At 39.0% G+C, this 18,419-nt stretch overlaps 1 protein-coding gene across 7 annotated transcripts in view; it reads right to left on the bottom strand.

Moving 5' to 3' along the window:
- Nucleotides 1-12,609, bottom strand: part of LOC145486656 (aspartyl aminopeptidase-like) — a 108,725-nt gene extending 96,116 nt beyond the window's left edge. For 6 of the 7 annotated variants that reach the window (XM_081465360.1, XM_081465361.1, XM_081465358.1 and 3 more), the window contains exons 1-12: nucleotides 12,390-12,609; nucleotides 10,566-10,644; nucleotides 9,972-10,060; nucleotides 8,743-8,856; nucleotides 7,843-7,968; nucleotides 6,067-6,191; nucleotides 5,335-5,437; nucleotides 4,221-4,328; nucleotides 3,807-3,884; nucleotides 2,071-2,151; nucleotides 929-998; nucleotides 681-768 (exon numbers count right to left, since the gene is read on the bottom strand). In XM_081465360.1, coding sequence (XP_081321486.1) covers nucleotides 681-768; nucleotides 929-998; nucleotides 2,071-2,151; nucleotides 3,807-3,884; nucleotides 4,221-4,328; nucleotides 5,335-5,437; nucleotides 6,067-6,191; nucleotides 7,843-7,968; nucleotides 8,743-8,856; nucleotides 9,972-10,060; nucleotides 10,566-10,644; nucleotides 12,390-12,401 — 1,073 coding nt within the window. In that variant the 5' untranslated portion in view covers nucleotides 12,402-12,609. The remainder of the gene's footprint in view (nucleotides 1-680; nucleotides 769-928; nucleotides 999-2,070; nucleotides 2,152-3,806; nucleotides 3,885-4,220; nucleotides 4,329-5,334; nucleotides 5,438-6,066; nucleotides 6,192-7,842; nucleotides 7,969-8,742; nucleotides 8,857-9,971; nucleotides 10,061-10,565; nucleotides 10,645-12,389) is intronic. The other variant, XM_081465364.1, reaches the window with a different exon arrangement.
- Nucleotides 12,610-18,419: the final 5,810 nt, after the last annotated feature.

Genomic DNA, 18,419 nt, shown 5'->3' with positions numbered 1-18,419 from the left:
GAGGCCACCGCGCCTCATAACTAATTGATGAGAGAACCAATCAAATCGCGGATACAGTCGAAGCTCTCTTAACGGACACTCTCGTAAGCGGACAGCTCTACTTACGGCCACCTTGTTTGAAACCCCGTTTTAACTCCCATACAAACTCTGTATTTTTACATTCTCGTAAGCGGACATTCCCGTAAGCGGCCGCGGACACTTTCAGAGATTACGAGCTGGACTTTTCCCTGTTTTTAAGCTTCCGTAAGCGGACACCTCAAAGAAAATCCTATTAACAATCTCTGTATCTTGTTTTTATCAATCAACTTCACATCGCCGTTCGTCACAATGATTTTACAGTAATTACAGTACCATATTTCAGTGTCTGTTTAGTCGTCATCCATATTTTTTTGTATTTCCAATACGGTACTGTATTTATTGTTAGCTGTATAAGCTCCCGTAAGCAGCCATCTATCCCCTACACCTCTAGTGGCCGCTTACGAGAACCATTCTCGTAAGCGGCCAGCTCCAGTTACGGACACTTTTTTCGCGTCCCGAGGGGTGTCCGCTTACGAGAGCTTCGACTGAATGCAGTACACCATGAGGATTGTCTGCTGCATGTTCATTAAATAAGAAGTAAATATTAATTATGACGAATCAATTTACTAGGAGCAAGCTACTGGATTATACAGTGTACATACGAATAGTTTGGATGAACTGCATGGGCCTGGTCCGCACTGAGAAGAAATGACTTGGGAATTGCTTCCTCAAAACTGGTTGAGTTTCCACCTGCATTATTGAGAACACAGTCATGAGTTATTCAACATCCAAAGCTTATACTTCCTTTGTGTGATCCCAATATTAATTCCTCCGTCAAAATGGTACACATATATGATTGGAGAAATGAATTACGATGAAATAATAAATGATGAATGTTTCAAACACATACCTACTGACAGACGACGCAAAATATGCTCTGTTAGCATGGAGCCTGCACCTTGAGCACTCTGTGAACCAACCTATAGCGAAGACATTGTACATGATTGACCAACGAAACAGTAAATAGTGCACTGCATATAAAGATTGAAGAACCAGAACTGCAAAGTTTCGGCACATTAGTTTAGGTATTAGGAATATTTCAAAATCTATTTACCAGCCACCTGAGCTGTTCTTGTAAAAATCTAACGTAGTTGCTCCTATTCTAACCATACCAGAAACGTCTAGACCATTTTACGGTTTAGTGAAATGTACCCTGGCCTCTGTATGAAAGTGAGGTTAGGGTTGACCATCAGGCACTAGTTAGTATGGTGATAGGATAATTTTCATTCAAAAAGTATCAACGTTAATTTGTATCATAACAAAGTCAACTCAAGCCTTGCTTTTGCTCAAAGGCGTGATCACTTCGCATGGAACTGCAAAATGGGTTCTTTCCTCTTGATGGCCAACCTATTGCTACAGAAAACCAAGCTGCATGTGCTGCTCAACATGGTCAGCTGTAATGGCCTATTCCCTCTACGAGACTCATCTGCAGGGCATCATGGTAGTTGTATTCATCAAAACAAATATCCAATCCAAGATGATGAATACTACTTCATGCACCATGATTCCCGGTATGTGCATCTCATAGAGGGAATTAGGAATTGTCTCAGAAACTTCATTTAATTTAATGGCAAGTTGGATGGTGATTATTGTAACAACAGAAATATTTGCCATTTATATTTCTCGAAAAACTTACTTGTTGCCGACAAAAACCCATACTATAACACTGGTTAACAATAATTTATTGTATACTTGCATTGAGCACTTTCCATTTGAGTGTCAAAAAGTAAACGGTTTTGCATCACTGGCTCACTACGCTACACGACTGGCTTAAATAACTTATGCCACTATTAAAACCAAACAGAAGTAAAACCAAAACCAATCGTGACTCACTTGCACATGTTTTCTGTGCCTTGGGTCTGCTACATGTAATACTAATTACCTTGAGTTTTGATTGGTTCAGTGGATTGTCTGTGTTCTTTGTGATTGATTAGTGAGAGTAATTACTTTGGTTTTGGCTTTAGTCAATCGAAAAGCACTCTATCAGCTTACCTCCTCATTGTCATACAAAGCTATAACACGAATGTTAGGATCTGTAGCCAGAGATGAGCCTTCTAGGGACTGAACAAGGCCCTGTAATTTAAAACAATTCCACAATACCAATCATCAATAAATCACAAAATTGCCCTGAATTGCATAATTATTACTTTTAAATATTTACTCTACATTTAGACTGGAAGAACTTCCACTGGCATAATACGACATGTTCAATGCTTGGCTAAAGTTAAGCTTGTTAGTCATAGCATATAAGACTTAGAGATTTGGATTGCATATTCATAGCAAGTGTTTCATTTGGGATATCTTTTTTAAGAAATAGAAAACATGTTCTCCGTGTTCCTATCAAGATTTAGTATAAATCTATTAGTGTTCTATCACGAAAGGTGTTCTCTGATTGGCTACGCTACTCACTGTAGTGAGCATTGTAGCAGAGAGCGCTTGTTAGATAACTGGAAGCTTCTTCTTTGTGAGGTCATAATCTAATTGATAAATAGAAACATGAGTCGAAGTTTGGGAGAACAGGAAATGCAGCTGTAGGAACATGAGCTGACAGGCAAGTGTTTCCACACTATTCTAGAGTTCTCCCGAACTTCCCTGAGTGGTAATAGTTGATGAGGCCAAAAACCAAATCAACTATCACCTCATAGAAATTGAGAGCGAATAATCTAATTATTTTTAATTAGTAGAATTCTAACTGAAATTTACTTCAGATAATGGTTTCCAATTACTTATCGATGTATTATTAAAGTTTGTGCCTTAGAAAGATTGCACAGATTGAATCGTCATTTGAAATTGAAGTTGTGCGTGCGCATTACTTTTTTTTTCAATAATTTCACAATTTTTAAAGCCAAAAAGCCATTTATGTTTTTCTTTTAGTCTTCTCAGGAATTTAATTATCCATTTGCATGAAAATATTCCTCCAAAACGTTGTTAAAAAGAAAAAAACATCACCATTTCGTAGATGACCTCCAGCCACTGCACTCTAATGGCTGATAGTATACAAGTAGCTCAGCCAATAAGATTGCAGCATTTACATTAGTACACTAGTAGAACCCTACTTAAAAACTCAATAGAAACACAGAAAACATGTTTCTATTTCTTTTACAAAACACCATGCGAAAAAAAGAAAACAGCTTGTTTACTTTGATCATCAAAATGTAAATCCTCTTTGCTTGCGCCATCATTATGTCACCAGCTTGTGCCAGTTCTGTGTTTCTATCAAGTTATAGAAACACAATTTTAAACCAATCAGCACGCATATCATCATAGGGATGTTTTCTAAATACAGATAAATCATGGATCATTAGCCAACTGGAATGAAGTTATATCTGATCAAGATGAAGGCTGGTGACCTTCAGGGATGGAATCATACTATTCAAAAGCAGCCAGCTGCTTTTATAGAAAGTTGAGTTTGGAAATTAACACCCAAAAAATGTACAATATGAACCTGCCTTAGCTTGAAGGACTGATTTGGCTCAAGGCAAGTTTTCATTAACATGTGGATTCTTGGGGTCTTACATTTGTACAAACTGTTACTGGAGTAAACTGTGATGGAGTCGCCATGCAGCTTGTCGTCCTACAGCAGCAAGTAACACTCGCAGCAAATTCGTGCTTTAGATAAGATACACTGTCACAATCTAGTGCAGAACAATGTGACATAAAGCCATAAAATATTAATATTTTGCTTGGTGCAGCATAGATTTCAAGTGCAATATCCATGTAGGTTGTACCTGAAGAGCACAGAAACAGCTGACTTGATTGTCCAGTCTTGGTGAGAAAATAAACTCTTCTAATGCACCTCCCAAGGTCTATAAAAACAGCAACGTACATCAAGGAAAACAACTATAAATGTTTTCAATTTTCAAGTGTTGAGCAAACTGGACAAAAAGACTGAGGGGGAGAGGAGGGTAGCATAACTATGATGTACACACTTCCCCTCCTGGAGTGGAGCCTGAGAGAATAGGGCGCTTCAAGCTACAGAAACTTGACAAACCATTCAGTGAGAACTATAAAAGAAGTTAAGACATCAAACTCTATCAATGGTCTTCATCATTTCAAGAATTATTAATAAAGGTTATTTGACTTTTAATGAGCATCTCAACACAAGTTAGAGAGATATCTATGTACTACACAGTTGTACTTACAGCGGGTTGGGTGTCGGCCAGGTGCAGGTCAAAGTCCAAGATGTTCTGTTTCTCACAACTAATCTCCTCTGTTAGAAGTTTGATCAACAAGGACTGGTGACTGTCACTCTGAAGAAACAAAGAAATAATTATACAGAGGCAGATTTAGGAAGGGGTGGGAAATTGGGTGGCTAGCCACTCCCTCATTGGAAGAGCAAAAAATTAAAAGAAAAAAAAATTTTAAAAATTGTATCCATTATGGCAGAAACAAAGGCAAACTCTCTGGACAGGTATCTCATCATAATTTATACTTTGAGGCTTTGCTAGTATTTCTAGTGTAATGGTTTTCAATTAGGTTCCAATTTATCAAATTGAAACATTTTGGGAGCATGTCCCTTAATAATTCTCAAACACCGAGATACCAGCCACCCCACACCCACTTGAAAAATCGTGGATCTGCCCATGTTATGTGACTGTATTAACCCCTTATTAATATCCAAGTTACATCCAAATTATAATCATGTTACTGCCAGGCCCTGCAAAACCAGAGAAACTGTTTGCTTAAGTTTATAAATGAATAATGACTCGACTTCTTCTATTATCATTATTATCATTATTATTATTATTATTATTATTATTATTATTATTATTATTATTATTTCCGGTTTTATTGCTTTTACTATTATATTTATATTTAATTTTTTTTTTTTTTTGTGGTTTGGGTGGCCATTTTAAGGGAACTTGTTCCTGTGTTTGGCTTTCCCCCTCAGCTTTATATATATGAATATGTATGTATTTCTGTTGAGAAAATGATTAAAGCAAAGTAAAGTAAAGTAAAGAGTTTATTGCAGGACTAGCTTGATCTGTGAGCGGCCAAGATGAATCAGAACATGTAGGAAAGATGGGGCTTAATCTTTCAAGGCTGACTGAGCTTGTTTGGTCAAGCTGTCTGGATACTGGTCTCATTCTTTCCTTTGTGTACTGAAGGCCCTCACCTGCATCCAGTGGCTCACAAACACACAAAAAAGAACTAATGACAATATCCCGTGCAGCCGTCTTAACCTCATGCTTGTTCAATAACCATATTTCTGGGTTGAATTTTTTTCAAATTAGAACAATTAAGGTCAGGACTCACCCTGCATGTGGTTTCCTCTGATGCTGTGTCACTGCTACCGTTCTCATCTGTGGTTGATTTATTTACTAACCCTTCATACACACATGTTGACAAGATGGGAGCACTGACAAGCAAATAATGAACAAAGGATAATCATCTCCATTCTGACAAAAATTCAAACTTTTACTAGTTATCATAAAATTATCTTATATCACTACAAGGTAAAGTCTGTGTTGAGCCAAATGGTCCATACTGCCAGAGAGCTTATCCCAGTTTTCATGGCATGAAGTGACTTGGAAGACCTTAGCATGGAGGATTTTTACTCCTTTGCAGGGTTCTCCCCATGCCAGTATATTTGCCGGTACCCATTTTAAACCTCGGTGGAGAGAGGCGCTGTGGGAGTTACATGTCTTGTCTAAGAACACAAGGTCATGACCTGGCATTGGTTGAACCTGGACTGCTCAAGCTGGAATCCAACCTGCTACGCTGCTGCATCTCTCACCATTATGATTGCTTTTCAGATACAAAATTCTTGCCACAACATAGGTTTTACAATTTCTCCTTGTCTGGAAAATTTGAAATCGTAATTTTATTGCAAGATGAGTGTTACAAGTTATTCCTGGTGAAATTCCTTCTGTATTTGCACTACAAGTAGGTATAAAGTAACCTAGATTAATTTAACATGCTGCTTCCTTGATCTTCCAACAGGTTTGTACAGTGCTGCATACATGTACTTGGTACTCTGGTACTCACATGTGTGTTTCTTTATTTGGTGAGAATTTGTCATTGATATCACGCTGTAGATGGATGGCCAGGTGTGGGACTCTCATGATTGGTCGGTTGACGTGAACAAGATGGTGTTCCAGTTTATCACCTCTCTGTGAATTTAAACCAAAAGATGAGAGATATCCAGTCTAAACACAAATTAATGCGTACAATAACTTCTTTATATAATTTTTATATAATTTATTAAGTTACAAACAGGGCTCGAAAAAAGTGCCGTCCCATTGCCCTGGACAAGTAGATTTTCCTTCTGGGCAAGTAACTTTACACTCTCACTTGCCCAATGGGCAAGAGACCAAGCAAGTCATCCGCCAACTAAATCATTAAAAGGGCAAACTAAGACTTGCCATGGGCAAGCAAACTTTAAGAGATACTTGTCCGAAGGGCAAGTTGGAATTCAAATTTTTTTCGAGCCCTGACAAAAATTAATGTGAAAAAACTGCAATTTATAGTCCACAATAATACCAACTGCAGACCCCTATATCAAGTTGATATTAAGTCTCTTCAATGTCTGGCCAACTCTCCATAATGGCCAAGATTTTTCATCCCAAGTTCCACCTGCAGATCCATATACTCTATTCTCTCAAACAACTAACTCTCGACAATGGCTGGTTAATTCTAGCCTAGGGAGGTCTTTGTGGAGAGGGTCAACAGCTGTACATACCAAAGACACTCACGAAACACACTGATTCAAATCATACTTAAATACATCACACAATATTGTAAGCAATTTCAGCACCTCCCAACTGGCCATGCAATCAATCAATTACTGAAATAATTCAGATGGCTTTATACAAAAGAAAAAAACAAAAAAAAAAGCCAAATAGTTGTATGGATGGGCAACACTGGAGAAGATTAATTATGTCAGAACTACAATAAATATATTGATGAAACTTAAAAACCATCGTCCTGACTTTTTCAAGCTTATGAAAGTGTTACTTATAAGGCTTAGAGAAGTCATTTAAGTCTTGTTATGTAGCAATGATTTTGCCATTACTGTTGCTCTGATGCCAATTTGAAGTTAAGAGCCTAGATTTCATGAACCTGTTTTAAATTCATATAGTCATTAACCAATACATGTACCCCCTTTAAAATAGTGATCAGAAGTATGTTTTATACCATTTGACCCCTTCTGAGTGACTGTAAAAAACAAGACCTCTGTATGTGCCTGTTTAAAACAAGAAATGGCAAAATGATGAAATGGCACTTCGAGTAGGAGTCAGTACATGTGGGATACGGATGTCTGTAAACTAGGGTAACCCTTACTTGTTGAGTAAGTGATATTTACATGTAGGCTAACCGTAATGCCATGTTGCCATTTCGTGTTTTAAACACACCCACCCTGTGATGTGAAGTATATATGAAATAATTCATATTTGAACTACAGTTGTAGATGAAAGTGAAGATTGGTCATTGCAGTAAATTTTCCAATTTAAGCAATTGGAAAGAAGAAGCCTGAAAAAATCAGGGTTTCAACAGGATTTGAACCCATGACTTCCTCAATACCGCTGCGATGCTCTACCAACAGAGCTATGAAGCCACACATTAATTAACCCCGCTCCCAATGTGTGGCTTCATAGCTCAGTTGGTAGAGCATCACACCGGTCTTGCGGAGGTCACGGGTTCAAATCCCGTTGAAGCCCTGATGAGTTTTTTCAGGCTTCTTCTTTCCAATTGCTTAAATTGGAAAATTTACTGCAATGATCATTCTTCACTTTTACCCTGACCTTGTATTATGTACAATACCTTGATCATGACTCTGCCTGCGAGTTTTAAATCCCTGTCAAACCATGTTGCCCAGATTCCTCCTCCATAACACTCCACGCCCACCTGTTGGTAGCCATTGCTGTTCTTCTTGGAATTGGGCTTCACCTGTTATAAATAAAACAGCAGACTTAGAATAAACAGCTGAGTACATACCATATTTATTAGTAACAAATCAGCCTAAAGGTTATTCATTATAAAGTACAGTGTTCACAGAAAAAACTTTTAGGACCCAGTAGTTAATATATAATATTATATTGTGTAACTTAAAAATAACAGTTTGGTTCATAGGGGTTATAAAACTCTACATGTAATTGTTACAAATACTCTTGACTGCTCATTAACAGATTAAAGAAGGTCATCCAAAATATGTTGTGCAAAAGTTTAAGCTTTTTCTACTGTCCTTTTGTGGACAAAACTTGAACGAAATCAATTAATTAACTGAATTTTGTTTTCAGCATTAACTAGTAGAGTCTCCTCATTTCCAGCAACTTCTTGAAATTTCTAGCATAAACTTGCACCTTCTTCTAAAAAACAGCATTAAATCATGTTTAGAGTTGCCAATAGTATTAAGATCATGGTTTAAACCCTGGTTAAAGAACATTTTCAAAATGAAAGATGACTGAACATCTTTTTTATGTACAACCATAAGTTCAATGACTTTCATGCAAATAATAATATAACATTCATTAAAAAAACTAACTCTGACTATAACAAAATAAATAAATAAATGTCTTGAAACGCGCGGCCAAAATAATCAATGAAGGCAGTATACTGGTACATGAGCAGTGTACGATTTATAAATATGTGTAAAATTACCCGCTATTAATTTCAAATTAACTATTATTCATAGGTTAAACATGGATAGATCTTAACTCATACCTTGAGGCATGGACTATCTGTGTGCGCACCAACAATACTAAAACCATTACCAGGAGTGTACTTTCCACCCACGGCAAATGCAATGATTGTTGATTGATTTCTTGTCACAAAATACTGATTCAGAAATGAAAAACAAAACATGTAAGAATAAAAAATTCTGAGCTGTGGCTATGTCGAAATGCAAATCAGCAAAAGCAACTCAGAATAAACAGGAGGAGGATATTTGGATTGCAAGATGTGATTGACTCCAGTGGTCAAAAAAACGTTTCATTGACTGCAACGGAATGTCATTTAATAGTTATGAGGAGAGTCAGGAGAATCAGAGTCATGAAAAGGACGTACATGTCATGCTTGATGTCCATCACATCATAAGAGTAAGTTAAACACAATTTAAGCAAAACCTACCAGGGGCATGGCCAGGATTTTTCAAAGTGGGGGGTCACACTGTGTCAAAGTGAGGGCACTCACCAGATTGTCATGTCATTTTGGCCACCTGTTGTAGGTTGTTTGCTCAAAAAAGGGCTTACAAAAGAAGGGGTCACAGGCACCCCAGGATCTCCCCCTTGGTACGCCCCTGCCTACTGGTGGGGAGAAAAAAAAATCCCTATTATGATTTTAACCCATGGCCTCCCAATTGTACCAGGTGGGTGATCTATCTGCTGAGCTAAGGAGAGTCCCTTAATGAGCAAGACTATCATAATGGAGGTGTTCCAGTAGGGACAAAATCGTCAAAAAATATTTAGTAAAACTTTTTTCTCAAAAAAGGTTGTTCTTCACAAACAACAGGTCAAAACCATAGAATACTAAGTCAATATTGTAAGTCAATGTTGTAAGTCAATGTTGTAACTTTGTCAAATAATTTTTTCACTTTCTGTTTCAGTTAAAAATTTTGACATTTTTATCAGAACACCATTATTGACACATATGCTGGATAAAGCTAGGATTTTCAATGTTGTGAGTGTACTGTTTGGTGATAAATGAAGAGTGATGGTTCATTTAAGCTTCATAGAAGATGCCATGTTCATCATACCACACGCATGGGAAAATGAGAAATTCTCAGAGTCTTTTTTTTAAACTAATTATTAAACAAATGCAATTTATTGAATTTAAGCTATCATAATGTTGACCATACTGTTATGGGATTAATTATTGTGTATAAGTAAGTAAATTTATGAATGTACATTCTAGCTGACAGCGTGATCTCGACATAAGCCTAAGGAGTATTTCACCTTATCAGAAGGTTTAACATCCCAGTGATCTCTTTCCTTGAGCTCTTTAAAACCTGCTAAAGTCAGCACCTTTCTGCACTCATTCACAACTGAAATAAAAAAACGCTGGCAATATTGACTGAATAATAAACACGGTTATTACTGACAAAAAATTAACAGGTAATACTTAGGATTTCTCCTCATGGAGAAAAACTACATTTAAGTGCAAAAATTATGTTATTTAATATAATTATAGTTTACATGTCACTTATAAAAATTGCATTGTCCTGGCAGAAAATATCCATACCACAATGCTCTTATGAAACATCTTCCTGGCTTGAACTCCCCACCAAAAATTCCACTTTAAAATAGCATACACCTGGTTGTTTCGGGGGTTTGGAAATTTTCTGGAGCTGTATATTGTGTTTGAAGATAGTGTTATTTTTTTACCCTTTCATTCCCACCAGAGAGAAAATATATTTTTGTAAGAATTGTGTCAACTACAGTATATCAATTTAATAGTATACCATTTCTAAATGTTGTAATTTATTTAATACCTGTTATCATTATTTTTGTCTACTTTATGACAAGAACTGAAGACTGCAGATACTGTACCATGATATGGAGAAGGACCATTGTTGACAAAATCAACAAACTTCTTTGCAGCTGACTTCACCACTTCAAGAGAAGAAACCTGTAGAATGATATAAAAGAGAAATAAGGATTTTATTTGATGAATGGTATTAACATTAAACTTTGGCTTAGCTTTCAATCAATAGACAATTTCATGCAGTTAGAATGCACGAGTTCAACGCCTCATTTAAAAAAATACATTCCTTAAAACAAAGATCTCAGCATGGTCTAAAGGATGCCTATAAAAAAGCACATTTGACATGAGCCCTTTGGACTTAGGCTGAACTACAGAGAGACCCCTGAGCTATGGGTAAATAGATCCACTGCCTTGTGGCCCAGGAGGGTGAGTAAAGTAGCAGAAATTTTATCAGAGGCAGGGAAGAGTTCCACTTATTCAAAAATTGCAGAAATGTCTCGTTTGGTAAAAATGCAAATGGAATCAGACATTCTTCCTGAATGTAAATTTGTAGCCAAAATTTCTGGATTTTTGTTATGTTGGTCAGTGGAAACCGCCAAGAGAAACATTTTGCAACATTTGCATGAAATATGCTAGAATCGATGTGCTAAAATTCTCATTTTTCATAGAATTATAGATAAATGGAATGAACTGCCATTGGACACTTCCTGTGAATCCAATCTGAGAGCTTTCAAGGCAAAAGCTAGAAAATTATTTTTGTCATGATTTAATGTGAAGGGTGAGAGGATTTTATTTTATTTATTATTATTATCATTATTACTATTATTATTATTGTTGTTGTTATTAATTTATTTATTTTCTCATTTTTCTTCCCTTTTGGTGGTCTGTTTTTAATTTTGACCCCTTTACAGATCGTCCATACATGTATACAGTGTATGGCTTACATTTTTTATTCTTTGTAGTAGTCATTAAATTGTAATAAAAATATGTTTGCAGCTGCAAAAAATATCAAGAAGTGGGAACCATTAAGGGACAGGAACCTGGGGTAAAAAGCACGGGAAGGGCAAGTTTAGAGCCCACTGTACCCTCAGAGATATTACGCCCACCAACACAGAGAGCTGGTCAAATAATAGAATAGGATAGGGTAGCATAGGGTAGGGTAGGGTAAGGTAGGGTAGGGTAGAGTAGGGTAGAGTAGGGTAGGGTAGGGTAGGGAAGCGTAGGTGGGGTAGGGTAGGGAAGTATAGGGTAGGGTAGGGTAGGGTAGGGTAGGGTAAGGTGGGGTAGGGTGGGGTAGGATAGCGTAGCGTAGGGTAGGGTAGGGTAGTGTAGTGTAGGGTAGGGTAGGGTAGGGTAGCATAGTGTAGGGTAGGGTAGGGTAGGCTAGGGTGCGGTAGGGTAGGGTAGAGTAGGATAAGCTGGAATAGGTTAGGGTAGGCTAAGCTAGGGAAGTATACCTGCCAATTCTCACGCCTTATGCATGAGTTTCGGATTGAAAATTTCAATCTCACGCCAGCTCACACTTACTACACATATCAAAATAAATACATAACCTATCTACGCACTGTTAGAGGGCATACGTGAAATAGCCAAGGTCCACAAACACATAATGAGGTCATTACATGTAATAAGTTTACAATTTAAGCCTGATTATAATGCTGTACAGCATCACGTTAAATATTTTTATCGAGGTGCTAGACTTCAAAACGAAAGTGATTTTGTCATAGTTTCTCTCTTTCCTTTATCTTATTAAAATAAACATCGACTTAAGCTCTCATTCTGCCAGATCAAAATTAATTTACAAGAAATTTCCGGGTGGTGTTAACAATTCATTTAACAGATTCAATCCAGGGAACAGCTGAAACGACAAGTCACTAACACAACCTCACCTGAACAGCCATTTTTGTTTTCTGACTAGTGTTCAATCTCCTTACAGCCGCCCCTGACCGGTTTGACACGAAAGTGATGATCAAGGCGTATAATTCAACCTTACGAATAATTAATTCAAACGAAAGTATGCGGTACTTCACTGGCAAAAGTTGATTCCAATTTTCGAAAGTTGAAGGTGGTTCTTCTCGTTGTAACACTCATTTATCGGCGGAATCAATGACCCGCGGGGGTGGGGTGGGGGACTCTTAGATGAAAAGGGAAGCTCGTGTCGGGGGCGCTTTCCATTCAACCAAAAATTGGAAATTTCGAAACGGGGACAAACGGTACGGAAATTTCCTGGGAAAGGTTCCAACAAATCCGGACTGAATTATTGAATTTCCGAAAAACGAATCATTAACCGAAAATTCCGGAACTTCTAAGATTCCCGATTCTACTACTGACGATCACAATACAAACTAAGTTCGTGCCACCATTGAAGAAAGACATTCAAGGAAGTTTGCAACGGTTTATGATAAATTTGATGCTAGCTCAGACCATCAACAAAGATAACTGGATTGTCAATTTATCAAGAAGAGCACTCATGATCACTTCTGCTAAACGCTTCATTCTCGAGAAACCGGTCCGTTGTTTGCACTTACTCCATCGAAGACCAAGGATATTATATGCGAGATTGAGGTTGCAACAATCTTTTGTAAATAATAATGTCGTTTTTCCGGCCGAGGCTAAATATTCCCATTTATCTGCCTATTTTAAGCTGAAAATATTCTTGTGAACATCCTCAGATTTCACGGCATGTACTAAAACCCGAAACAACGAAACGAAACCACCGAGATGACCGAAACGACCGCAACGAAACGACCGAAACGAAACCCCCGAAACAAGCGAAACGACCGAAACGAGTAAAACAGTAAGTAAATGAATAAAAAATTTTTTAAAAAAAACCTTGATCTTTAGCACGTTACTATGGCAGCCGGATCTCGTACCCAGATCCTGCTCTTAAGCCACATGTGTGACATCGTGACGTCACAAACCTGAAAGGTGGATGAGCGCAAGCGTGTCAAGCAGGAAGACATCGCGAAAAAGGTGGGTATTTTCACATTCTAAATGGTATTCTAGCTAAAACAAGAAATCTAATTTCAAAGAAAGGTTTTCTGGTCGTATCGTAAATTCGTAGACGGTGGCGAATCGAATGGTCTTTTCGAGAATGACTTTGCAGCATTCTTCGTGCGAACCAGGACTTTCTTTAATATATATCTCTAAAGAAAAACGAGGGCGACTTGACAGGCTTTAATCATATTAACGTCAGGCCTTCGTGACTCCTGCAGTTCTCAAAGTAATTTCTTATTAGGCGCTCAGCTCTTCACGGATATTCTTGAGATTGTGTTTCCGTACATCCTGGGCTCGGCGCTGTGGATTCGCCACCACCTAAGAATCCACGATACGACCAGGAAACCTTTCTTTGAATTACATCTCTTGTTTTAGCTAGAATGCCATTCAAAATTTGAAAAATACTCACCTTTTTCTCGATGTCTTCGTGGTCGTCGTCGACACCCTTGCGCTCATCCATCTTTCAGGTTTGAGATGTAACGATGTCACACATGTGGATCTGGGTACGAGATCCGGCTGCCATAGTAACGTGCCAGATATCAAGACTGTTTTTTTTTTTTTTTTTAACTTTCTCATTTATTTACTTACTATTTTACTCGTTTCGGTGGTTTCGTTTCGGTGGTTTCGGTGGTTTCGGTCGTTTCGTTTCGTTGTTTCGGGTTTTAGTACATGCCAGATTTCACTTATGGGTTGTCTAATTGATTACCCGTGTCGGTGAAATTTCGAGTGTTACACCATAGGGGGAAAAGGAGAAAAGGAAATGCTGGGAGTGGAGTGGGGAGAACTGGATAGCCTGCGTAGAGAGCGCGAGCAAGCGGCGAGAGCGGCGATGCCGCGAGGAATCGCGGCTTCGTTCTCGTGAATCACGCATTATACGGTCCTATACCCCGACCAACTAAACCGCCAGCTTCGTAAGCTGAAAACTGGATGGACTTGAATGGGGAAATGATTTCGTGGAATATTTAAAGTAGGGAGAAGGAGAAAATTGGCTCAAAAAGTGGGGAGAAGGGAGATTTTCCCCCTCTTTTAGATAGGACTGACTGCGATCACAAAATGGAGCCCACCACGAGAAGAAGCACAAAACGGCGGCACAGCTTCCACCCTCTTAAATCGGGCGAGCAACCTCTCAAGTACAACTGAGGCGAAATTTAAACATGTTATCCCTACGAAAGTGAAGAATGATCATCGCAGTAAATTTTTCAATTTAAGCAATTGGAAAGAAGAAGCCTGAAAAGAAAAAGCAATCAGGGCTTCAACGGGATTCGAACCCGTGACCTCCGCGATACCGGTGCGATGCTCTACCAACTGAGCTATGAAGCCACACATTGGGAGGGAGGTCAATTAATTGAGTTCATATCTTCCCGTGAGGAGTGAAATGATGTGACTTTATTTACTGCGATGATCATTCTTCACTTTCATCTACAACCGCAGTTCAAATATGAATATAAAGTCACATCATGTTATCCCTACCTTGGAAAAAATGGTTAACCCCTTTCGACCATTACCAACATCTTGAATAAACCTGGCGTGGAAACAATTCCTCAGAGGAATTAGTCGGCGTGTTTTTCAAGTGCGCCGAGCCATCTATAACCAGTTTCGATTTCGCTTGTCTGCCTAGCTTGCGAGCAAGCTCACGTTGGAGCACAGGCAAGCGCGGGCGGCATACGAGAAAGTGGCGCCTCCTTCCCGCCGGATCGCTATGCTCTTCGCCGCTCTACAGTCTGACGGATTACTCTGGACCGTAGGCCTAACCGTAGAAATAAAGCTGTATGTGTTTTTAAATTCCTCCGGCGTAGTGTGGAGGGAGTCTGGAGCAAACCACGACGTCAATGAGCACCACCAAACAAAAGGTTTAATGAGCAAAACAAAGGCTGTACAAGTGTGTTCAGTAAACCTTCGTGAAAGCGAACGATGAGTCGAACTGCTAATTTTTCGTGTTTCCATTTAGAATTGAAGGCTGTCATTACATATTTAGCCTGAAGGAGGTTTTAGAGCCATAGGCATCCTGGACAAATTCAATTTTACATGGCGTTGTCCTCGGCGTCGCCGTCGTCGTTGTCAAGATCCCTAAATTTGCATCTCGGATGCTGGAGGTCGATACACTTGTTTAACGAGGGGTCTGTCATCTTTAGTGGCTGCTTTCAGTGTGCTTTGGTCATGTTTTATCCCAAGACCAGTCGAATGCAGATGCGAGTATCGTGTAAAAACCGTAAAAAATCACTTAAGTTGCAATAGTTTGCCAAGGTTCTTTTTAATTCAGCGATTAAGTTGTCGAGCGTTTCGGTAGGAAGTTTTTCCCTCCTGCTAAAACAATCTCGTTTACGTTACTTCGCCGATGCAACACCTTTTCATCTTCATGGCAATCGTTTGCATCTTCTTCTTCACTATAGCTTTGAGCACTTAAAGGCCATCGTCATCTATAACGTCCTTGAACATGGCGAGTTGATACCCGGGGCTTTCCCGCTCCAAACCAAGTAATTATTACAGTATTTCTCTTTCCATAGCTTCCAGTTCTCGGGGATTTCGCTACTTAATTGACCTCAAATCTAAATGTTGTGGGGACAATGATATCTTGTGAAATAACATTGAAAATTGTGATGCTTTTGGCGGCGAGGTGAGGTTGTTTTCACTCGTAGCATTCGTAGGCGGTAAACGTTCTCGACGAATTTGAACTACCCTTTCGCTGCAACATGTAATATTAGATGGCCGAGAGAACCTTAAACGAACCTCATCAATCAAAGTTTAACCTGGCTACTGTAACCCAAGATACACAAGGTGAACGCGTATTTTAATATATAACTGTATGTATAGCATAAGTTACAAAGCCGTTACAGAACATAAGCGTGCATATAAAGAATGTTTGGCAAATTAGCATATTATAACCTTAAATTAAGGTATGTCCGCCATTTTGAATAATCAAATCCAGCCGGTGTCAGAAACTCGTTTGTCCAGTTTGGCTATGACGTCAATGCTTTCTCATTGGCTCACAACCAAGCCTTTTGTTCTTTCGCTTTATAAGTGCGACACCACCCGGATGGTTGGGCGGCTAGTTAACTCCACCGCAATATACATCTCTCTTAATCTCTCTTAATCTCTCTTAATCTCTCTTAATCTCTCTTAATCTCTCTTAATCTCTCTTAATCTCTCTTAATCTCTCTTAATCTCTCTTAATCTCTCTTAATCTCTCTTAAAACAATACCTCCTGGATATACCACCCCCCTAAATATCCCCCCATTATCCCCTCACAGCCTGCATTTCATTAATCGCCTACATATACCTACATAACTACACAGCCTACATTTCATTAATCCCTACATATACCTACAAAGCCCACTTCTCATTAATCCCCCACATATACCTACACTTTATTGATCCCCTACAAATACCTACACATCCTACATCTCATTAATCCCCCACATATACCTACACAGCTTTCATCGTATCAATTCCCAACATATACCTACACAGCAATACATCTCATTAATCCCCCACATATACCCACATAGCCTACATCTCATTAATCCCCCACATATACCTACACAGCTTTCATCGTATTAATTCCCAACATATACCTACACAGCAATACATTTCATTAATCCCCCACATATACCTACAAAGCCTACATCTCATTAATCCCCTACAAATACCTACACATCCTACATCTCATTAATCCCCCACATATACCTACACAGCTTTCATCGTATTAATTCCCAACATATACCTACACAGCAATACATTTCATTAATCCCCCACATATACCTACAAAGCCTACATCTCATTAATCCCCCACATATACCCACACAGCCTATATCTCATTAATCCCTCACATATACCTACACAGCCTACATCTCATTAATCCCCCACATATACCCACACAGCCTACATCTCATTAATCCCTCACATATACCTACACAGCCTACATCTCATTAATCCCCCACATATACCTACGCAGCAATACATCTCATTAATCCCCCACATATACCTAAACAGCATACATCTCATTAATCCCCCACATATACCTACACAGCAATACATTTCATTAACCCCCCTCATATACCTACACAGCAATACATCTCATTAATCCCTCACATATACCTACGCAGCCTACATCTCATTAATCCCCCACATATACCTACGCAGCAATACATCTCATTAATCCCCCACATATACCTAAACAGCATACATCTCATTAATCCCCCACATATACCTACACAGCAATACATTTCATTAACCCCCCTCATATACCTACACAGCAATACATCTCATTAATCCCCCACATATACCTACGCAGCCTACATCTCATTAATCCCCTACATATACCTACACAGCCTACATCTCATTTATCCCTCACATATCCCCCACACAGCTTTCATCGTATACAACGTTATTACAAAGCAACAAGTAAATTGACTATCACTATTCAAATTATCTGTTCACTTGTAGCCTGGGAACAGGCTCCCGGTTGGGTTGATGGGTTTAGTGCAAACTAACCAACTGTGGTCTAGGGCGAGCGGGGAGACCGAAGGGTGGTGGGCGGACGAGGGGCGGGGTGAAGAGGGGGAGGGTAATTCGCGGAATTTTTTTGACACGCTTAACGGCTTGCTTCACTTGCTTGCTCTCCCCTCCGCCGGATTTTTTTCTGCCCTCGCTGGGAGTCTGTTCTCAGGCTAGTTCACTTGCCGTGCGTTCAGCCGTTTGAACAGATACCGTAAGGCCACATATTTGGCGATATATCTTTGTGATTGAATCGGCAGAGTTCTTCTTTTAACAACGCCTTTTGGGTCGAGAAAGTAAAGTTGGCGATGTACTTACTTCTTTTTAGGTGACGCGTGACCGGTGTAAAGAATTCTCCGTGATGAGTGATTTAATAGAAAAATTCAGCGTGATGCGTGATTGGTACCCCACCTTTGCCACACCCTTTG

This window comes from Orbicella franksi, chromosome 5, assembly GCF_964199315.1.
Source record: "Orbicella franksi chromosome 5, jaOrbFran1.1, whole genome shotgun sequence".
NCBI lineage: Eukaryota > Metazoa > Cnidaria > Anthozoa > Scleractinia > Merulinidae > Orbicella > Orbicella franksi.
This window is presented reverse-complemented; position numbering and strand designations above follow the sequence as displayed.